The sequence below is a fragment of the Calypte anna genome, chromosome 2 (genome assembly GCF_003957555.1).
Source record: "Calypte anna isolate BGI_N300 chromosome 2, bCalAnn1_v1.p, whole genome shotgun sequence".
NCBI lineage: Eukaryota > Metazoa > Chordata > Aves > Apodiformes > Trochilidae > Calypte > Calypte anna.
Genome location: NC_044245.1, coordinates 112,072,703 through 112,091,831, shown reverse-complemented (window position 1 = coordinate 112,091,831; position 19,129 = coordinate 112,072,703). Strand labels below are relative to the sequence as shown.

General features: G+C 37.3%; 1 protein-coding gene across 1 annotated transcript in view; it reads right to left on the bottom strand.

Moving 5' to 3' along the window:
* Positions 1 to 19,129, bottom strand: part of LOC103534673 (RP1 axonemal microtubule associated) — a 131,883-nt gene that overhangs the window by 60,221 nt on the left and 52,533 nt on the right. Inside the window, exons 17-22 of the mRNA XM_030444690.1 lie at positions 14,832 to 15,001; positions 7,126 to 7,345; positions 5,665 to 5,819; positions 3,530 to 3,743; positions 2,051 to 2,241; positions 568 to 778 (exon numbers count right to left, since the gene is read on the bottom strand). Coding sequence (XP_030300550.1) covers positions 568 to 778; positions 2,051 to 2,241; positions 3,530 to 3,743; positions 5,665 to 5,819; positions 7,126 to 7,345; positions 14,832 to 15,001 — 1,161 coding nt within the window. The remainder of the gene's footprint in view (positions 1 to 567; positions 779 to 2,050; positions 2,242 to 3,529; positions 3,744 to 5,664; positions 5,820 to 7,125; positions 7,346 to 14,831; positions 15,002 to 19,129) is intronic.

Below are 19,129 nucleotides of genomic sequence, written 5' to 3'. Positions count from 1 at the left end.
GCAACTTAGTCTATTTTTAATGGAATATTTCTTGCTGTGCTAGACATTTCTGATCAACATAAATAAAGCCCTAGTGCAATTGGAATTCTTGGACATCTCTTTCCTGGTTAATTGTAACATATTTTTAAATTTTTATCTCTGTTTTGTAGGGGCTCTTTGCTATACTTTCTTTCTTAAAAAAATTACTAGGTTTCTAGGTTAGACACATTTCTTTGTGAGTAGGAAGATTCAGGTAATAACACACAGTGGATGATGTTTTGCACACATCTTCATCTGACATAACATTAATTTGAAAAGATAATAAATAATCGAGCTAAAACTGGAAAATTATTTAAGAAGACAATTCCTATGTTTGGTGTTAGCAGTTATAGCACCTGTCATGGTCCTGATACCAATGATTCCTGTTTTCTCAGCTTTCTTTTGTGATAAATGCATGTGCAAAACCATCATTTCCCTAATATCAAATTCTTTTGGAAATCCTCACACAGTTTTTTAGGCCCCAAAGAGATTTACTGGTGTTCCAGTGATAGATTCTGACCCTGGTAAAAAAAAAAGGTCTTAGCTTACCAGGCAAAGGCTCCTGATCTGCATAGAGAGCTGGCAGTTCCACACATTTGTCTTCATTAGGGCTGAACCAGCAGTCAAAAGCTAAACACATCTCTTCCTTTGTGCCTGTATGCTTCATATGCAATAAATCCAAGTGCCAGGGATGTTTTAGCTTGCTGTGTGGGCCAGTCACCTGAACTTTGTGTATTGACCCAATATCTGCCAGTTCATCCTATGTGAGGAAAAAGAGAAGGTGAATGGCTCTCCATCCTAATCGTGCCAGATCAAGTGTAGTTGGCAGCTGTCTGCAACACCTGAACAAATTTCAGTAGCTGAAGAACTGGGAGAAATTTATAACTGCTACTATCTTCCCCTTTCTAATTTATACAAAACTGATTTACTAACATGAATAAGAACCTGTAATGCTTGAGGTTTGATATCAGGGAAAGAGTGATTGCAGTCACTACTGAAATTTGTACACAGAACAAGGCACACTATTCACATACATTATACTGATTCCGCAGATTCTTTGCAGGCATAGAAGCCTATAGTTAGTTCTAAAAAAATTTAACACTATTAGAAATATATCTTGCAATTTGTAAATTAATAAATAGTACACTTAATTATAAATTTGAATAATTAACCTGATTTTGGGGAAACATCGAAGAGATCCTCCATCTTCCCCCTACATCATGTTTTCATGTAGAAGCTGTCCATTAAAATCCTCTTGAGAGAAAAATATTCTAGTTCTACTAGGGATAGTAAGCATCTCTGTGACATAACACTATTTGAGTAAGTTCAAGTAACACAATGTTATCACTGGGAAGGAATTATAATTTCAAGAGGGAAATAAGAGCATTGAGAAAAGAAGCATGCTGCAACATAAGTGGACCTCAGGTGAGTGTTTCAGTTAATGTGTAATAGGAGAAAGTGAAGATAGTGTAAGGTTTGAAGAACTGGATACAGGAGAAAACTTGTGGGTAAAAAGGAGGAAAAACAAAGTGCTAATGACAGGGGGAAAAAAGAGATAAACCATGCAAGTGAGTTACTGTGGATAAATGTGGTGGCAGGGATTAATAAATTATATGAAAGGTGAAAATGAACTTTCTGTAAGTTTCATCTCATGTATGATTCTTCTTATCCATCATCAACAACAAAATTTCCATGGAATCCCACAGCATGAGTGTTTACAAATTACTTACTTCTGTGAGATCAACAAAACCTGTAAATCAGTACCAGCAGTGTGGTGTGTAATGTGATATGCACCAAGGGAACTATTTGTTCACTTCAGCATTCTTAGCATAAAACATTTGGGAGTATCTGCTCATTCAGAAACTATTGAGAAGTGATAGTGTTACCATCTACAAACAAAAATGATGACCTGTGCCAAGCCACACAGGTTTCCAAGTCAGTTTTGTAGTAGAAATATTTTTTCTCAGAATTAAGTGGGTTATCAGCTACATGATTCTTAGGCTATTCTTTCAATAGGTAAAGGTTAACATACTCTGATCTGAGCTGCTTTTCCTGTAACTTGAAGTAGCAACTTTTTGCAACTCAGGGTGCCATAGAAAATAAAAGAAAGGCGTATTGGATCCTCTTCTTTGCTCAGGTCAGATCCAGTGATGTCCATTATCCAGAGACCTGATGAGTCCCTGTTGATTTCTGGCAGTTTAGGACTAGAAATCAATCTTCTACCTTTAAAAATCAGGAAAGATGACAGCATGAAAGAATGGCATAATGCAGCAGGATCACCACCTTTACAGTACACAAACAAAGCTCTATTTGCAAGTTATGCTGTAGCTATAGCAACAGTTCACTAAGAATAAGACATCAATACTTTTATTATTTTTTCCCAATAATTTAATAGATTAATGTTTGTTCTGTTTCTGAATTTAGTTTCAGAGGTATTTTCTTGATGCCAAGGTATTTTCCTTGTCATGTTTAGAAGTAATTACTAAGAGAATATTCAGTTGCCTTTTAGAGGCCTAATTAATTGTTCTTAAGAAAAAAAAATCAATGTTACTTAACCATTTTTATCATTTAGAAGCACCAGCCACCTGTAACAAGTAGGTACCCAATGCAAAATGAATACTACCAATGAACTCCACTTGTAAGTAGGTCTTTCCTAGCAATATCACATATGCTGTAACAGCACAAGGTTGACAGGTAAACCTATAATAAACACACAAAAATATTGGCCATATCCTCAGAAGATCAATACTAGTATCTCCTTCTCTTTTTCTTCATTGATTTCTGTTATCCTGATTTTCATTTGTTTTTAACCATTCTACAGGAAATGAAAAATGTTTAATGGAAATGAACAGTTCAGTAAAATGTACTATCTACAGCCCAGAAATAACACAAACCCGAATATCTGTGCTCTTATAATGGACACTTTATCTTTTTAAGATGTCTTTTTCATGGGAATAAAGGTAGGAATTTTTCTACTAGTATCTAAATGACTCAAAGTCCTGCTGTATGTTCTCTTTTGCCAAAAAAGTTCATGTTTAATTTTTCACAACTGGTGGCGTGGTATACTTGCTATGAGCAGAAACTGAGCATACCACAAGCATTCCACTTGCTTTGTGTGGTGGAATATCACAGGTTCATTTCACTAAAGTAAATTTTTTCTGAATTTCAAATGACACCCTGAGCTACCTGAAAATAATGCAGAAAACTTAAAATATTTTTCTGCATGAAGCACTCTTCCCAAACTGCTTTAAAACTTTCATTGCAATGTGCTAAATTTAATTCAGAAGGTGAGTGTTCCATAGACAAAACATGAAGAGGATGGAATTTTATTAACTTTGACCTTACCACCTGTAGTTTTCTTCTGGTGGTAAGATGACACTGAAAATTCACATTTTCCAATAAAGGATGTTATGGAGAATGGAAAGAGCTGTAACCAAATTTAAATTTTATATATACATACATACATATATATATATATAAAGAGGCAAACTGGCTTTGCAGAAGAGCTTACCAAGAGTCACAATCTCACAAACAGTGTCACATAACCCCAGATGAGAATCAATCCAGTTCCACAATGGAAAGACCCATTCTTTGTCTGAGTCTTGAGATTCCTTGACTGTTACCATCTTGAGGTACATCCCAGCCCCATAGCCTTCTCCATCATGCCCTATGACCACTTTTTCCAAATGACTCAGAGAAACAGCTTCCACCAAAAATGAATCTACCTGCAGAAAAGGGAAATTTGTATTAAAAGAGAGTTTGGAACCAACTCTGTTTGAACTTCAGGAAAAATGTAGTCCTCGATTCAGTTGAGGATTTAAAGTCTGTACCTTTTGTTTGTTTGTTTTTCGTTTTTCTTAGTAATATTTAGCACCATATCTCCCCTCTGAAGCTAAGACAGCACACATTGTTTATGCCTAGCACTGAATGCCACATTCATCATTAACAATGTATAGTAATATTTTTTTGATCTTTGGACAATATGGATAATTTTATATTACAATAAAATACATATAGCTCAACCTTCTGACACTGAAGTGTTATAACCAGATTATGGTTCTAATTAAACTTATTTATTTCAGGGTATTTCTGATCTCTAGAATTTATCATACAAGCCTAGGTATATAGTAATAGTCCTAAAGAAAAGTCAGAAAACTAAAAAGCACGTTCACTCTAAAGTAACTTCTAAATTATTCTCCAATAGTCAGAAAAGCCTGTTTTTTCCTTTTACTTACAAAATGAAAATAATTGGAAAATAGAGAAATAGTATGCAATAGAAGAGAGGAAGTGAAGATGAAGGTGGAGAACAATTTGAGAAAAAGATAAGAGATGGGAAGTAAAGCAGAATGTTGAAGACAGAATAATAAGAAAGGGAATTAAATGGATGAGAATAGGGACAACAAAAAGAACACAGTAAGAGAAAATGTGAAATGCAAAGAAAGAAATTATATGCCCCTCTCAATTCATGCTTGTTTTGTAAGAAAGAAACATGTTCTGGTTTGGGCTGAGCCTAAGGCCAGATGGACCTGTTGGTAGTTTATAAAGGTCAACAAGAGTATGAACAACTGGAGTTTAAACAGCAATGTCTAAAATTACAATTAACACTATCATTACAATACAACATTAATTCAATAGTAGGATTACTAAAGCAGATGCCAGAACATTTAAAAAAAAAAAAAGATGTTAGGAAATTGATCTCTAAAAAGTGCAGTATTTGCCAAAGTCATATGTGTTGTCCCTGTTACTTTTTAAATAAAATTACTAAAGTAGATTTCCTGGTATTAATATTAAAAGTACTGTTGTATTACAGAAATTTTGAGATTTTTCCTAACACTGAGGACCCAATGGTCAGATTGCAAGCAGAAGTCATTAATAAAAAATAAGATATTTAGGAAATAAATCTGCATGAAGATAAATTAAAATAACTATTGTAGCGTGAGTGCTGTCTTCTGTATATAGGCATAGCCCTGAGGTATAGAGAAAAATGAAATTTAGAAAAATCTCTCATTTTGTTACTGTTTCCATTTTTATTCTAGCAAGTGCTGTGCTAACTGACTAACGAAATAAAGTCACAGAAATCTAAGACTCTCTTTGACCATATAGATCTTGGTAGTGAGCTTTTCCAAATTCATGTTAAAAGCATAAATGGGAATGCACAAGAGAATAAGTTCATTGTTTTTAATCATCTAGAAACTTCAGTTGTGTGCATTGTCTTCTCTAGGTGGAAATCTTGTCTCTTATCTAAACTTACTGACTAAACTGAGTGTTTCGTGTGGGACTGCAATTACAGAACATTACTGATTGCAAATGTTTCACAGCAATTTCTGTAACTTGTTTTGAATCACTAGTTTTTAACTCTTTTCTATCTGTCATGTCCTGCATTTGGAACAGTAGAAGTAAGAAGCTTGATCTCAGGGGCCCTGTCTGGTAATCTTCCCATGTGATCACACTGAGCTTTATCATGTGGGAATGTTGTTGTACAAGAAGGAAATAAAACTGGCTTTGGTCTACTGTAAACACCTGGAAGATAAATTCTGTTTCCAAGCCTTTCCCATCTGTATCAAGACATACTCTGAGCAGGCATTAAATGACATTCAGTGCAGTATTAACCCCTGCATATACAAGACAGAATTTTTGTGCCGTTACCTTATTCCTTTTAAATTTTCTTCCTTTTGCTAAAGATGTACGAAGTTTCCTCACACCTGTGTCCCCTCTTTTGCCATAGAGAGTGATGTAAACATTTGCAAACGTTTCTGCTCCCCAGCAGTCACCAATATGTACAGAGACAACATACTTACAGACTATAGAAAAAGGAAAAAAAGTTAATTTAAACTTAAGAATATATAAAATAAAACAGCCACACAGAGTATCTAGTAGGACTACTGCTTGGTTTCATTTCTGCTTCCAGAAAATCTGCTACACAGTGATTGAAATAGTGAGGTTACTCTCTATGAATCTGGTATCTTCACGTAAAGCTCAGTGAAGACTTTCCATAAATTTCCTTAGAATCTGAAGGAAATTGGATTTGAACAATTTGAGCTACTAATACGTGGACAAATTCTGCCTGGTTGTATCCTACTGTGCAGTATCTGGAAAATCAGACCTCATATGAGTCATTTTATGGACTCTTAGAAACTGAATTATCTTTTCAGTAGATAATTCTCTCTTTATCATTTGACCTCTTTATCAGAGGTCAAAGAAAAAGACATGATATTTTATGCAAATTAGAATAACAGGCATGTAGCATAGAGGCTGGACACATTAAATGACATGTAAGCATAAAAAAATTTACAAAATGCTCTGATTAATTTAAGGTGCACAACAGGAACTTAAAAATTTTTGGCACTACAGTGCTACTGTATAAATGCACTTCCCAGTCAGACTGGATTTTCTGAGACTGATCATTATATTGTATAATATGGATTCATACTCATACAAAAGGAATAAGCAAAATTTTGAAATGTCACTTTTCATGTACAGCCCTGCTAAGTTAACATTTAAGTAACAAAATGCTGTAGGTTTTTTTAGGATCCTGAATAGCACTGTGGCATTCAGGAATTAGAACTTCCAGAATTTTAGTTTAATTACTTTTTTCTCATCTGTAACTGTCAGCTTTTCTGGACAAATTGATACTACTATAGGTCTTCACATTCCAACTGCATCTCTGAATACCCTCTGAAACTCTCAGCATGTCCAAAAGTCATCCTTGGAGACATGCAAATAAAAAAAGAATTTGTACACTTAGGATTATTTTTGACACTTGTGCTAATAACTAAGGATATTATATCCAAAACAATTCAATTCTAACCCCACTAAAAATAAATTCCATGGCTCTGAACATGTGCTTTATCTAGAACAATTATATTGTTCAGCTTTGCTCAGTTATAGTGATACAGAAGATTTAGCAACTGTGAAATCTACTCTGTGACTTAACTGGAAAATTAAAATTTCTTAAGTGGTCAGCATTTTTGCAGTGCATATACGAAGACAGTTGCAGTACAGCTACAGGAGATATAAAACCCAGGCAAATTGCTGTGTTATATCTGTGGCATTGGTTTATTTTCAAAAAATTATTTCACACTGTTTATATTTTTTCAGTGTTTTTACCTGGTAAAGTTGTCTGGTCCTCACTGACTGCAGGAAATTCTCTCACCAGCTCTGCATCTTCTCTGTTAAGAGAGAGCCAGCACTTGCAGTCAAAGTTCAGTTCTTGTTTTGTATGTAGCTGTTCTAAGTGAAAAGACTTCAAATGCCAACCCTCAAAGCCTGGAACATCATCACAGCTGACCCGAATCTTGTATACATCTCCCAGTTCTCCAGTCTCAACCTGTAACAAATGCCACGAGGAAGAACACATTGTCAAGGCTGGTTCACTTACTGAAATTTTTCCAAAGAGTATAGGATTCCAAAATATAACATTAACTTATGGAAAAGATGAATTAGACTGTGGGACAAGTATGATGAAGGAATCAATTCGCTTTTTCATGGTATGATCATGGGTGAGACTGCTTTATTTCTCCCCCATTCACTTATTAGTATTGTGAGCTTCACCCTCATTAGGTTGAGTCAAGGTGAAAATTAGAAACATCTGCACATTTGAGCTCCTTAGACAAAAGGTAACAAATATAAGCTTTGAGCCTACTGGAAAAAAGGAGCATTAACTTACAATTAGAAGTTCTGATACAAGGAGTCAAGTGAGGTATTAACATTAATGATAATTACCTTCAGCTTAGAAAGTTTTAACTAAACTCTCATTTGCAAATGGTTGGATTTAGAACATGATATTGCATTATAACCAATTTTTTTTTAAAGAGAAGTGGTATTTCTGCATAAAAATAAACCAAGAATGGTACAGAAATAACTGTAAAACAGAACAGCCCTGTTCCCATATTCCATTTAGGAAATTCAATATCTAATTTCTGATTATCTGGTTAAGCCATCCAACCCAGGGCTGTGGGAACTGAGATGATCAAACCACATCAAGTTTTAATGACATTACATTAACCACTGCACCATCAGTCTTCTGAGCACCAGGAAGGGGAGTGCTTTGCTCTTTCATGGAGTGACTGCAAGAAGGACAGGGAGGGAAGTGATATTCAAGTTAAGAAAGCCAGAACTATTATTTTTAAGATGGCTCAAACAAAAAAGAGGTTGCCAGTGGTCTTGTTCCTCTCTCATATTGTTTGTTTTTTAATTCCCCATATCAGTCATGACATGAGCTTCCATGACTATTACCAGATAATAAATCCTTTCTGCACCCAGCAGCATCGGAGTAAGAAACTCAAGTTAGTTTTAGACAGTCATGCTCTGTGACCAGCAGCATTGCCACAGACTGGGTCCTAAGACAGAGTTCCTAATAGAATGATTTCTTCTGCTTCCCCAAAGAGTTCTGCATTTGACAGCCCTTCACTGCTGATCTAGCTTGCTTAAAGCCAGTTCTGGTGCCTTTGCACTGTGGGCACATTCATGTAGAGAAGTATCAGCTACCTTCTTCTTATTAGGAAGGAACCATATAAAAAGTATGGGTTTATCATTTTGGGAAAGAGCTGGCCACCACTCATAAATATGTGTTATGAAGATAAGGAATGGTAAAACATCAGTCTGTGAAGAGGAACTGTTATTTGAAACTAAAGCAACTTCCTAAAATCCCTGTACAGGAGCTTGAACTGTTTATGATGTAGAACTTATGACAAGATGCTCATGGTAGGAAGTAATTGCACTTGATGACATAAAAGATCCTTTCCAGTCTCAGTTTCTTAACGTAAGTGTTATAAGTGGTTTCTGTGACACTTCCACAAAATTTCAAGGCATTGTTCTTTAAGGACTAGGGAAGAAATACTTCCCACTGGCTACGTAAAAGCTCTGAGGCTGCAGGGAGTCTCAACTTCTGAGCTGTAACTCCACAGTACCCACATCAGCCACAGCAGCTTCACACTGAAGAAGAGGGCAGCAGACTTGTCCTCTCTCCAAGCCTAGGTTGCCCTGCCTGTCTGTATGCCATCATGCATAGAAATTCATATAGAAATCCAGATTGTCCCAGAATATGGTGTACATATAAAGGGGCTTATGCCTTTTTGATCTACTACATCCTCACAGATTCCTGACTTAGTCTCCACCATTGTGCCATGAAAAGGGAAATATCTGGGCAGAATTTTGTGTCAAGTTTTTCATTCATGCTGTGGTGGACTGTGGTATAATTCTCCTAAACTTAATGGCAATTATTTTGGTTCATTGAGAGAAGAGTGCACAGTTTTGTAACACATTTTTACTATGGTTTAGCTCCATTGCAGCCAACAAAATAATTTCTTCTTTTTCAGAACTAGACTACTGAGTTCTAAAATTACTGCCTGCAGACTTTCTTTCTTGTAGGGAGACTTCCTGACTGTATCACACAGCTACTCTAAATGCCATGCACAACTTTCTCCACAAATCTCTCTGGTCTGGAGTTCCAACATTACAGAACTTGATTTTTTTTATATGACAGAGCAAGCTGTATCTCACAGTTTACTTTGTCTTCTGCTCCCCAGATTTGCAATTCTCTGGGCTTCTAAATTGTCATAAAGACATATGTTACAATCCTTGTAGAAAATGCACAGAGGTATACAGGAAAATAGTTTCAGAATATAGGATAGACTATTTAAAAGCCTCTATTTTCCTTCTTGTTTCTAGAATCACAGTTTCAATTAATTCCATTAATGCCTTTCAACAAGCAAGCACTATTAATCATACTGTCTATTATCTGTGGAATTAAGCACCACCAATTATTTTCATAGAATTATAGAACCAGCTGGGTTGGAAAGTACCTTTGAGATCAAGTCCAACCCTTGATCTACTACCACTGTGGTTACCAGACCCTAGCACTGAGTGCCACATTCAGTTTCTTCTTAAAATCCTCCAGGGATGGAGAATCCACCACCTCCCTGGGCAGCACATTCCATTTCAATGGGTTGTATTTAATATTTCTCCCTTTTACATGGGTTTGGTTTTTCCCCCCCACTTTTCTGACCAGAATTAGCCTTTCTGTTCAGCTCTATCAGTGTAACAGAACATTGCTATTACATCATTCTGGTAATCCTTTTCTAAGCAATTTAGTACAATCAGTTTTCTTTGGAATATGATATCCTATCCTTGATCCCATAATTGTTTTTTTTTTCCCTCCAGTGATGTCTAATAATTGATGTAACATGACCCTCCAAGAAGAGACAGAGAGGTAAAAGTCTCATCACAAAGTACATATCCAGTGAATATCCTGGTTTTATGTTTGCAGACTGCTTCTTGCAAGAGAACACTTTGTTTTTCATTCATTATTATAATTCCCTAAATATTTTTTCCACTTTCATTTCTTCTGAACAGTTTTATGTAATATTCAGTACATGAAATCTGAGCTGAGTTGTATATTTTGTCATATACTAAAGAACACTATTTTTTCCATTACATGATTGAAGGAGCATAGCTCTTATAATCAAGAGGATTCTCTGGCAAAGCCACTGGGGTTTTGAAGCTCTCAGAAACAGGTGACTGATGAAGATCATCAGAGAACTTCATAGTATCTTAAATCTTTTCAGTTTTGACTCACACAGGCCTTCTCCAAAAACATCATGCCCATCATAAATAAAGCTGTGTAAAATTTCTTGTGCAGGTTTAAATTAAAATCTTAAAATTATTCTACTTAAAAGGGTGTGGTCAAAGCACAAAGTGGTAAAATTCAGTGGCAGAGCTTTCTTTCAGGAATACCTGCATTCCTTCTATTTGTTGTTTGGAAAACCAATGGAGTATTGCATTGTGTGATTTAAATTTTTCTGTCACCCTCATGACTCTTAACACAAAATACATTCCATAACTGTGTTTTTACAAACAGTCCAACTTGCAGAGCTTTTAATGCTCACATCATACTGCCTTTGCTAGTGCTTGGAGAATAGTTCTGGGGACCCAAATCCCACAGTCTGTCAGTTGATGTATCTTTATATTTTATGATTCTCTGGATTACAGAATGTACACGACACACTAGGACTCTTCAAAGGCATGCTCTGAAAATTTACTCTCTAAATAACTAAGAAATACTGCCAACTGGGAGAAAGATCTATATATACTTTACAAATTTACTCATTCCACATGAGATCAGCAATTGATTCCTATCATCATTGGAACATTAAGGGAAAAGATTCTACTATTGAACTGTCAGTTTCTTTTCATGTTGCCAGATATTTTTTAATGCGTTTGTTCATTGGAGATGACATGGTTTTTTGCCATGCTACCTCCAATGCCAGAACTCCAATCAGCTTCAATAACATTGACACATTCACCTCTCAATTTTTTTATTAGAAGTAAGGTGATATAATTAAATTTATTTTATATATATTTATATATATTTATTTATATTTATAATAGAAATAAATTTATATATTTATAATTAAATTATTCTATTTAAGAAGCTCACCTACTCTCCTACAGATGCCTGAGACCACTGAAATCCAACTGTGCATAACGTGATGCTAGCTGATCACTTTTAACAATTCATTCTTTCTCCTTGCTAGCTGCACTTAAAATATACCTCTTCTTTCATAGGAATGGTTAAAAATATTTTTGATCAAGTGGTTATTCTGAATACAATACATATCTGTGCATATATTTGTCAGAGAGCACCTGGAAAATCAGGAATTTACATGCCTTACTGTCCTCAGTGTGCGATAAACTAATTTATGTGATCAAAATAAGCTTACTGTTTAAAAACCTACACAAAACATTTTGGTCTTTTTACCACACTATATTGCTAAGGACATTTGTCCAGGACCAGAATATTGAAGGGAATGTTAAAAGTTCATTCACTCCTGCTTGTTGGAAAACTAAATTCACAGTCTGTCCTCTTTGTGATACTATGCTCAAGCCTCCAGCGTTTTGCTGCAGTGAAGAACATGAGAGAACAAGAGCAAAGCTTCTCTACTCTTCTGATAAGCCTTAGTAAAAACAAAGAAAGGGAGAGTAAAAAAAAAAAAAAAAAAAAAAAAAGGTTTATTAGCTCAATCACCCTAGCTCAACCACAAAGGTATTTACAGAGATATATGTGAATCCCCAAATTCTGCTTGTATCAGCCCCACTATTGTTTCCCTTAGAATGTCCCAAAACCTGTAAAAAATTGTAAGCAACATGGCAAAGAGATAAAATTTCATGCATAGTAAGCAACGTTCAAAAAGTACTAACTTCCTCATACAAAGCAACAAAAACATAAAATGGACATAAATAGCTGCAGGGCAAATATGGGCAACAATCCAAAATCAATCCAAAATATGAACAAGCATCTAGAAAGCTGTTGGTTAGAAGCATCAACAGATGGGTGGTAGAATGTGAGGGACAACCACGACTGACACATGGTTTCTCCTAACATGGTAGTCAGTACTGAAATTAGGCTATATTAACAAGGAATAAATGCCATTGCAGAAACTGCCAACAAGTTTGAGGTAGCAGACATCTGCTTTATGGTATGATGCTTGCCAAAATTTATCCAGCTGGTGTGGTTACTCCATAGATAGATTCTGCCTTCATTGATCTCTTCAGTTCATGTCAATGGTTTAGGAGTCTTTTTGTAACTTTTTAGGGGGCTTGTGTGTTTCCTGTCTGTTTTCTGATAAGCAGAGCCTTTCTTTTCTTTTCTTTAACAAGTGCCATTTATCTTTTCATTTACTGCCTGTAAAGTTCTTAAATTGCTTTAGGTTGTTATTTAAATTAAAAATTCAGCCCAAATCATGTCATTATGATGAATCTTTGACAACATTTTCTAAGTGCGGTTTTGCCACTGTTTTCAGAATGTTTATGGCAGCCATTGAAAACTATTTCTGAGCTTTATAAAATTGCTCTGAATTGCAAGCTGTTTCTTTTATCTCACTTGCTAGAAGGTGCACTTCATGCCAATCAACAGAATTTGCAGTGACTTAGCCTAGAAAGCCAGGACAGAATTTAAATATTAAGATGTCTCAGATGAATCCTCTCAAAGCAGCAGGATGTGTGTCAGGTGTAGAGGTAGTAAAGACTACATTAGGGATGATTTTAATACTGGCCATGTATATGCTATTGCTTCAGGGTTCATCACACTTTGATATGCGTGAATGCATTCTCCTGTGATTTATGATTATCCAAAAAAATCCTCTGCCTGCTGGCGTGAGAGACAGAACTATTTTGGGGAAGAGTGGAGACTGCTTGACAGAGACTGAAATAAAATAGGAAAAAAAGTCCATTTATGTCCTTTGGGAATACTTCCCAATGCTTCATATTCTGCATTCTCAAATAATTGTATATTGCCTTTTGTGTGCTCTGCAACCAGAAAGCTTCAGACAGTTAAAAAAAAAAATGCAAGATGAGCTTGACCCAAGATCTAAAGTCCTATCATAGAATCATAGAATTAGCTGGGTTGGAAGGGACCTCAGAGATCATCAAGTCCAACCCTTGACCCACCGGAGCAGTTGCTAGACCATGGCACTGAGTGCCACATCCAGTCTCTTTTTAAATATCTCCAGGGACGGAGAATCTACCACCTCACCGGGCAGTCCATTCCAATGCCTGATCACCCTCTCCGTGAAGAAATTCTTTCTAATATCTAACCTAAACCTCCCCTGGCACAACTTAAGACCATGCCCTCTTGTCTTGTTGAAGGTCGTCTGTGAAAAGAGTCCAGTTCCCACCTCGCTACAGCCTCCTTTCAGGTAGTTGTAGACAGCAATGAGGTCTCCCCTGAGCCTCCTCTTCTTCAGGCTGAACAGCCCCAGCTCTCTCAGCCTCTCCTCATAGGATCTGTGCTCGAGTCCCTTCACCAGCCTGGTTGCCCTCCTTTGGACCTGTTCCAGGACCTCTACATCCTTCTTAAACTGAGGGGCCCAGAACTGGACACAGTACTCGAGGTGTGGCCTCACCAGGGCTGAGTACAGGGGCAGAATCACTTCCTTGGACCTGCTGGCCACGCTGTTCCTGATACAGGCCAGGATGCCATTGGCCTTCTTGGCCACCTGGGCACACTGCTGGCTCATGTTCAGTTTCTTGTCGATGCAGACTCCCAGGTCCCTTTCTGCCTGGCTGCTCTCAGCCACTCTGTGCCCAGCCTGTAGCGCTGCATGGGGTTGTTGTGGCCAAAGTGCAGGACCCGGCACTTGGCCTTGTTGAACCTCATCCCGTTGGAATCGGCCCAGCTCTCTAGTCTGTCCAGGTCCCTCTGCAGAGCCCTCCTGCCTTCGAGTTGGTCCACACTTCCTCCCAGCTTGGTGTCATCTGCGAATTTGCTGATGATGGACTCAATCCCTTCGTCTAAGTCGTCGATAAAGATATTAAACAGAACTGGGCCCAATACTGATCCCTGGGGGACACCACTAGTGACTGGCCGCCAACTGGATGCAGCCCCGTTCACCACCACTCTCTGGGCTCGGCCCTCCAGCCAGTTCCTAACCCAGCACAGGGTGCTCCTGTCCAAGCTGCGGGCTGACAGCTTTTTCAGGAGAATGCTATGGGGGACGGTGTCAAAGGCTTTGCTGAAATCCAGGTAGACCACATCCACCGCCTTCCCCTCATCCACCAGACGGGTCACCTGATCATAAAAGGAGATCAGGTTGGTCAGGCAGGACCTGCCCTTCCTAAACCCGTGCTGGCTGGGTCTGATCCCTTGCCCATCCTGCAGGTGCTGTCTTTGTAAATAAATACATCAACTGTACCAGCCAAACTAACATTCCATTAACATTCTGTATATATATATATATATATATATATATATTGACTAAAGAGGAATATCATCATAAAACCTGTGTAGTAGTGTATATTTATGATTTATGACTTACAATGAATTCATCTGTTGCTCTGGGTAGAAAGCACACTTGTCCTGGGCTTTGTGGAGAAAGCAGAAGCTCATCACTTTTGCCCTTTGACCCATAAATCACAAGGGTCCTTTTACACTCCTGAGGCCTTGGGGAATCTCCTTCTGTTTTAACCTGCACTCTCCACTGTTGTGCTAAACAAAAGAAAAAAGTCACATTTTTAGTAGCAGTGACAGAGTTTAATGGAAGTTTTTGTTATTATTACTACAAATAATTTAAAGATTACTATGAACTTATATCACATTTTATAAAATTAGGGAAATAAACATCCTTTTCTTGAAGATAATTATGTTAAACAGGACTTGAGAAACATAAGGCAACACTTAGAAGTGGGTGTGTAAGTAGAAATCAATACCCAGGAAGCAGGAAAAGCAATATTTGGCTCAGCTTTTGCATTCTTTATTAGAAAATAGTTCTTTTAATTGCAGTAATTAATTTTTTAATTTTCATTCTTAAAGTATGCATATGTAAAACAAAGAAGAAAACTAGCATTTTGAAGACTCCATGATCCATTTTTAAGAACTCTAGGCTAATACATAACAAGTTAAACAATGAAACTTAAACATGTGTTCTAAACTGTTTTGTCATGTTCTGTCTACTCCTTTGTCACATCGGATCATTCATTAATGGTCAATGTAAAATTTAATGAACTCCACATAAATGTTGACCTTAGCTCATGCCTTGAGCCTTTCAGAGATTCTTTTTGGTATGTGACCTGTACTCACAATAATGTCTGAAGTCCAGAATAAAACCAATAAGATACAGAAAACCATTCCATGTGTGGAATAACTATTGTGTCTTAGACAGACAGTATAGACTAGAAAGTTATTTAACTGCTTGAATCTTTCCCTGAATTCAAATTAAGTATTTTTAGAAAAGACATTCAGTCCTGCATGGCAAAAAAAAACAAACAGTGGAAATGCCTGTGTTTAGACTGTGACCACTACTGTGACAATATGATAATTTGCTAATGGGATTAATAAAAAGGAGAACTGTTTTGTGATTGCTTGTAGGCCTACAATGCAAAGTGCTGAAAAGTAAATTTTAGAACATTTTAAATCAGAAATAAATTGGATGTTATACTTTTTCTTACCGTAATGTGTATTTTTACCTTTTTTTTCCCCTGCACTGGCTTTGAGATTGACGTTAAGTGAAAAACAGATCCAGTTTTCTTGGTTTATGATTTTTTTCCCCCATTTCACATTCTTTTCTCTGGCTAATTCTCATTTCTCCCTTGTTACAGAAGCTTTTTCTGCATTACATCTGACTGTTCCCTGCCTTTTCTGGGCTCTGCTACAAAACAGCAGGCAAATACTCATCTCACAGTCAGTCTGCTGACTAACACACTAGCTGAAAGGATCTTTCCATCTGAACTCATTTTTTGAGGTCATTTCCAGGAATGAGTCAGATGTAGTATGTGGAAGATCCACACTTTGCCTAATGAGGAACTTATTGTTTGATATATATGCCAGCCTTGTATTTTATCTGCTTGTGCCAGGTCGGCATGTGGTACCCTTCAGGGTGTCACTTGGTGAAGTCAAGCATCATTTGAGCTTCTGCTGTTCCTGCACACTCCAAGGGTTTATGAGCAGATTCAAATCTTTACAAAGACTCCCAACATAGCCCTGAGCCTCTTATCCTCTCCAACAATGCCCCATTTTGAAGGCTGTCCCAGGAACACTGCAGAGGAGAAATTAAGATAATTTTGGATGACTGTGTTTGCCAGGTGAGCTATTTTTCTTCCTCTGTGTTATCGCTCTCCCTCAGCAGAGAGATTGTCCCAAGTTAAGAGAAAGCACAGATGCATAACTGCCTATTCTTGCTCAAAGAGGCCACATGTCTGAAGAAGGTTTTTCAGGCAAGGTGAACTTTTTTTAATTAATAACCATGGTTGTGTTTTTAATTACTATTTCAGAAGAAAGTCGAAGACACCAGTTGGGAGTTTTCCAGTAAATAAATCAGTGGTTAACATTTTTAAGGCCTTTTAGCATCTGTGACTGTTTTTTTCTCCTACATTTAATTTTAATGCTTCTGAAATTCAGTAACTGAGCTAACCCAGACTGACTGCATTATCTTTCAGTTCAGCAAATTAATTTAACCTGCTCATGCCAGAATAAGAAATAAAATGTTTTGCATTAGACAGCTACTCCAAACAGAATACTGATAACAAATAGAGTTCAATGATTTCTGTATCTTGTCAGGATATTCTGAAGTCCTCAGTAAGTTCTGAAAATCAAATAGCTGCACTTGAGTAATTTGTCTGCATTTCGTATGAGTGGCCACATTAAAAAAGAGAGTTGTTCCCAGTTACTACTGTGTTAGCTTCCTTTCAGAGTGTTTAGTGTATTAGTATATTATTTTACTTTTAGCTTATGTATACAGCTACAGTATTTTTCTTTGAGACATCAGTATAACAACTGCTAAAATGAATGGTAAGGAAAACAGACTTCTGCAGGAAAAAAGGCAGAATTCTTTAAATTCTAAAATAATATAACTGAGGATGTAATTACACATTACAGGGATGTATCCATCTAGATGTTTGCCCCTGTACTCAGCGCTGGTGAGGCCACACCTCGAGTACTGTGTCCAGTGCTGGGCCCCTCAGTTTAAGAAGGATATCGAGGTCCTGGAGCAGGTCCAAAGGAGGGCAACCAGGCTGGTGAAGGGACTCCAGCACAGATCCTATGAGGAGAGGCTGAGGGAGCTGGGGCTGTTCAGCCTGGAGAAGAGGAGGCTCAGGGGACACCTCATCGCTCTCTACAACTCCCTGAAAGGAGGGTGTAGCCAGGTGGGGGTTGGGCTCTTTTCCCAGACGACTTTCAACAAGACAAGAGGTCTTAAGTTGTGCCAGGGGAGGTTTAGGTTGGACATTAGAAAGAATTTCTTTACGGAGAGAGTGATCAAGCATTGGAATGGGCTGCCCAGGGAAGTAGTGGATTCTCCGTCCCTGGAGATATTTAAAAAGAGACTGGATGTGGCACTCAGTGCCATGGTCTGGTAACTGCAGCGGTAGCGGATCAAGGGTTGGACTTGATGATCTCTGAGGTCCCTTCCAACCCAGCCAATTCTATGATTCTATGTTAGAAGCTGAAAGTGTTTCCTTTCAGAAAGCATTTTAGCCACTGGTTTGTAACATTAAAGGCCCTTCCAGCAAACTTGTGAAAATCAAACTTGCAATGATTTCTGCATATAGCAAACTGGGCAAGGTAAAACAAGCTCAATATTTTGTAACATAATTAAGAAAATGAAAAAAGGAAGGCTTTCCTCCCATCCTCCCATTTTTAAAGTGTGAACAATGTATGTGTTTTAGGAAGGAAGATTAGCACCATTGTTTTTACAGGGCATTATTAGTTCTATTTATTATACTTTGCTGTTTATTTTTAACCCAGAATGGGTGTAGGATGTTGGATGTAGGAGAAGGTTGCTTACTTCCCAGAGATTGTAGAAATTTATGTTGTCTTGAGACAGGACATTAAGTCTTATTTTCTTAGGAAACTTAGCCTCCACCTGGCAGTAGATGGTCATCACTTTTTGAAAACAGGACCAACCATTTAACATCTGGAAATTCTGTGATTATTCTTACCACATTAGCAAATAATGGCAAGATAAGGAATAATTTTAAAACAAAGGAAGTAATGGCATAATTTACTGCCTATTTTCTCTTTTCTTATGAATTTTCTGTATGCCTTAATACCAAGAACTTTAACACCTAGAATCAACCTGGATATATCCATTAACTGATGAAGTGTGGATTTTTGATGTTTAACCATCATCTGTAGGACTGCCTACAGAAATCCAAAATACCATAGAGCCCCCTTACAGGAGCCAAATTACAGGAATCCAGCTCCTTTTAACTGACTGCAGTGTGGACAACATTGGAACACACTACAACTTTACTCTTTGCATTGGGAGAACATCTTTTAGTACATTCTATTATGATACTCCACTTGCTTTGAGACAGAAAAGGAAAAGATAAAATGGAAGGCAGAAGTAGCAAAATTTGCCCACGGTGCAGGAAACATTTAGAGCAATGTAAAGCCTCAATCTCCCTCCAAACAACTATATCGCCTACATCTCAGGGAGCTGAGAGCAGGTATTCACCTTCCCTACCATAGCAATGGTCTCTGTCTTTTTCTCTTGCATCAAATATCCAAGGTGGAATCATGAGAATACAAATAAATCAGTTTTTATGCTTGATTTGCCAGAGCCTCACCATAATCTTCAGATGTACAAAGGCTTCTGGAAAAACTTGATATGAGCAC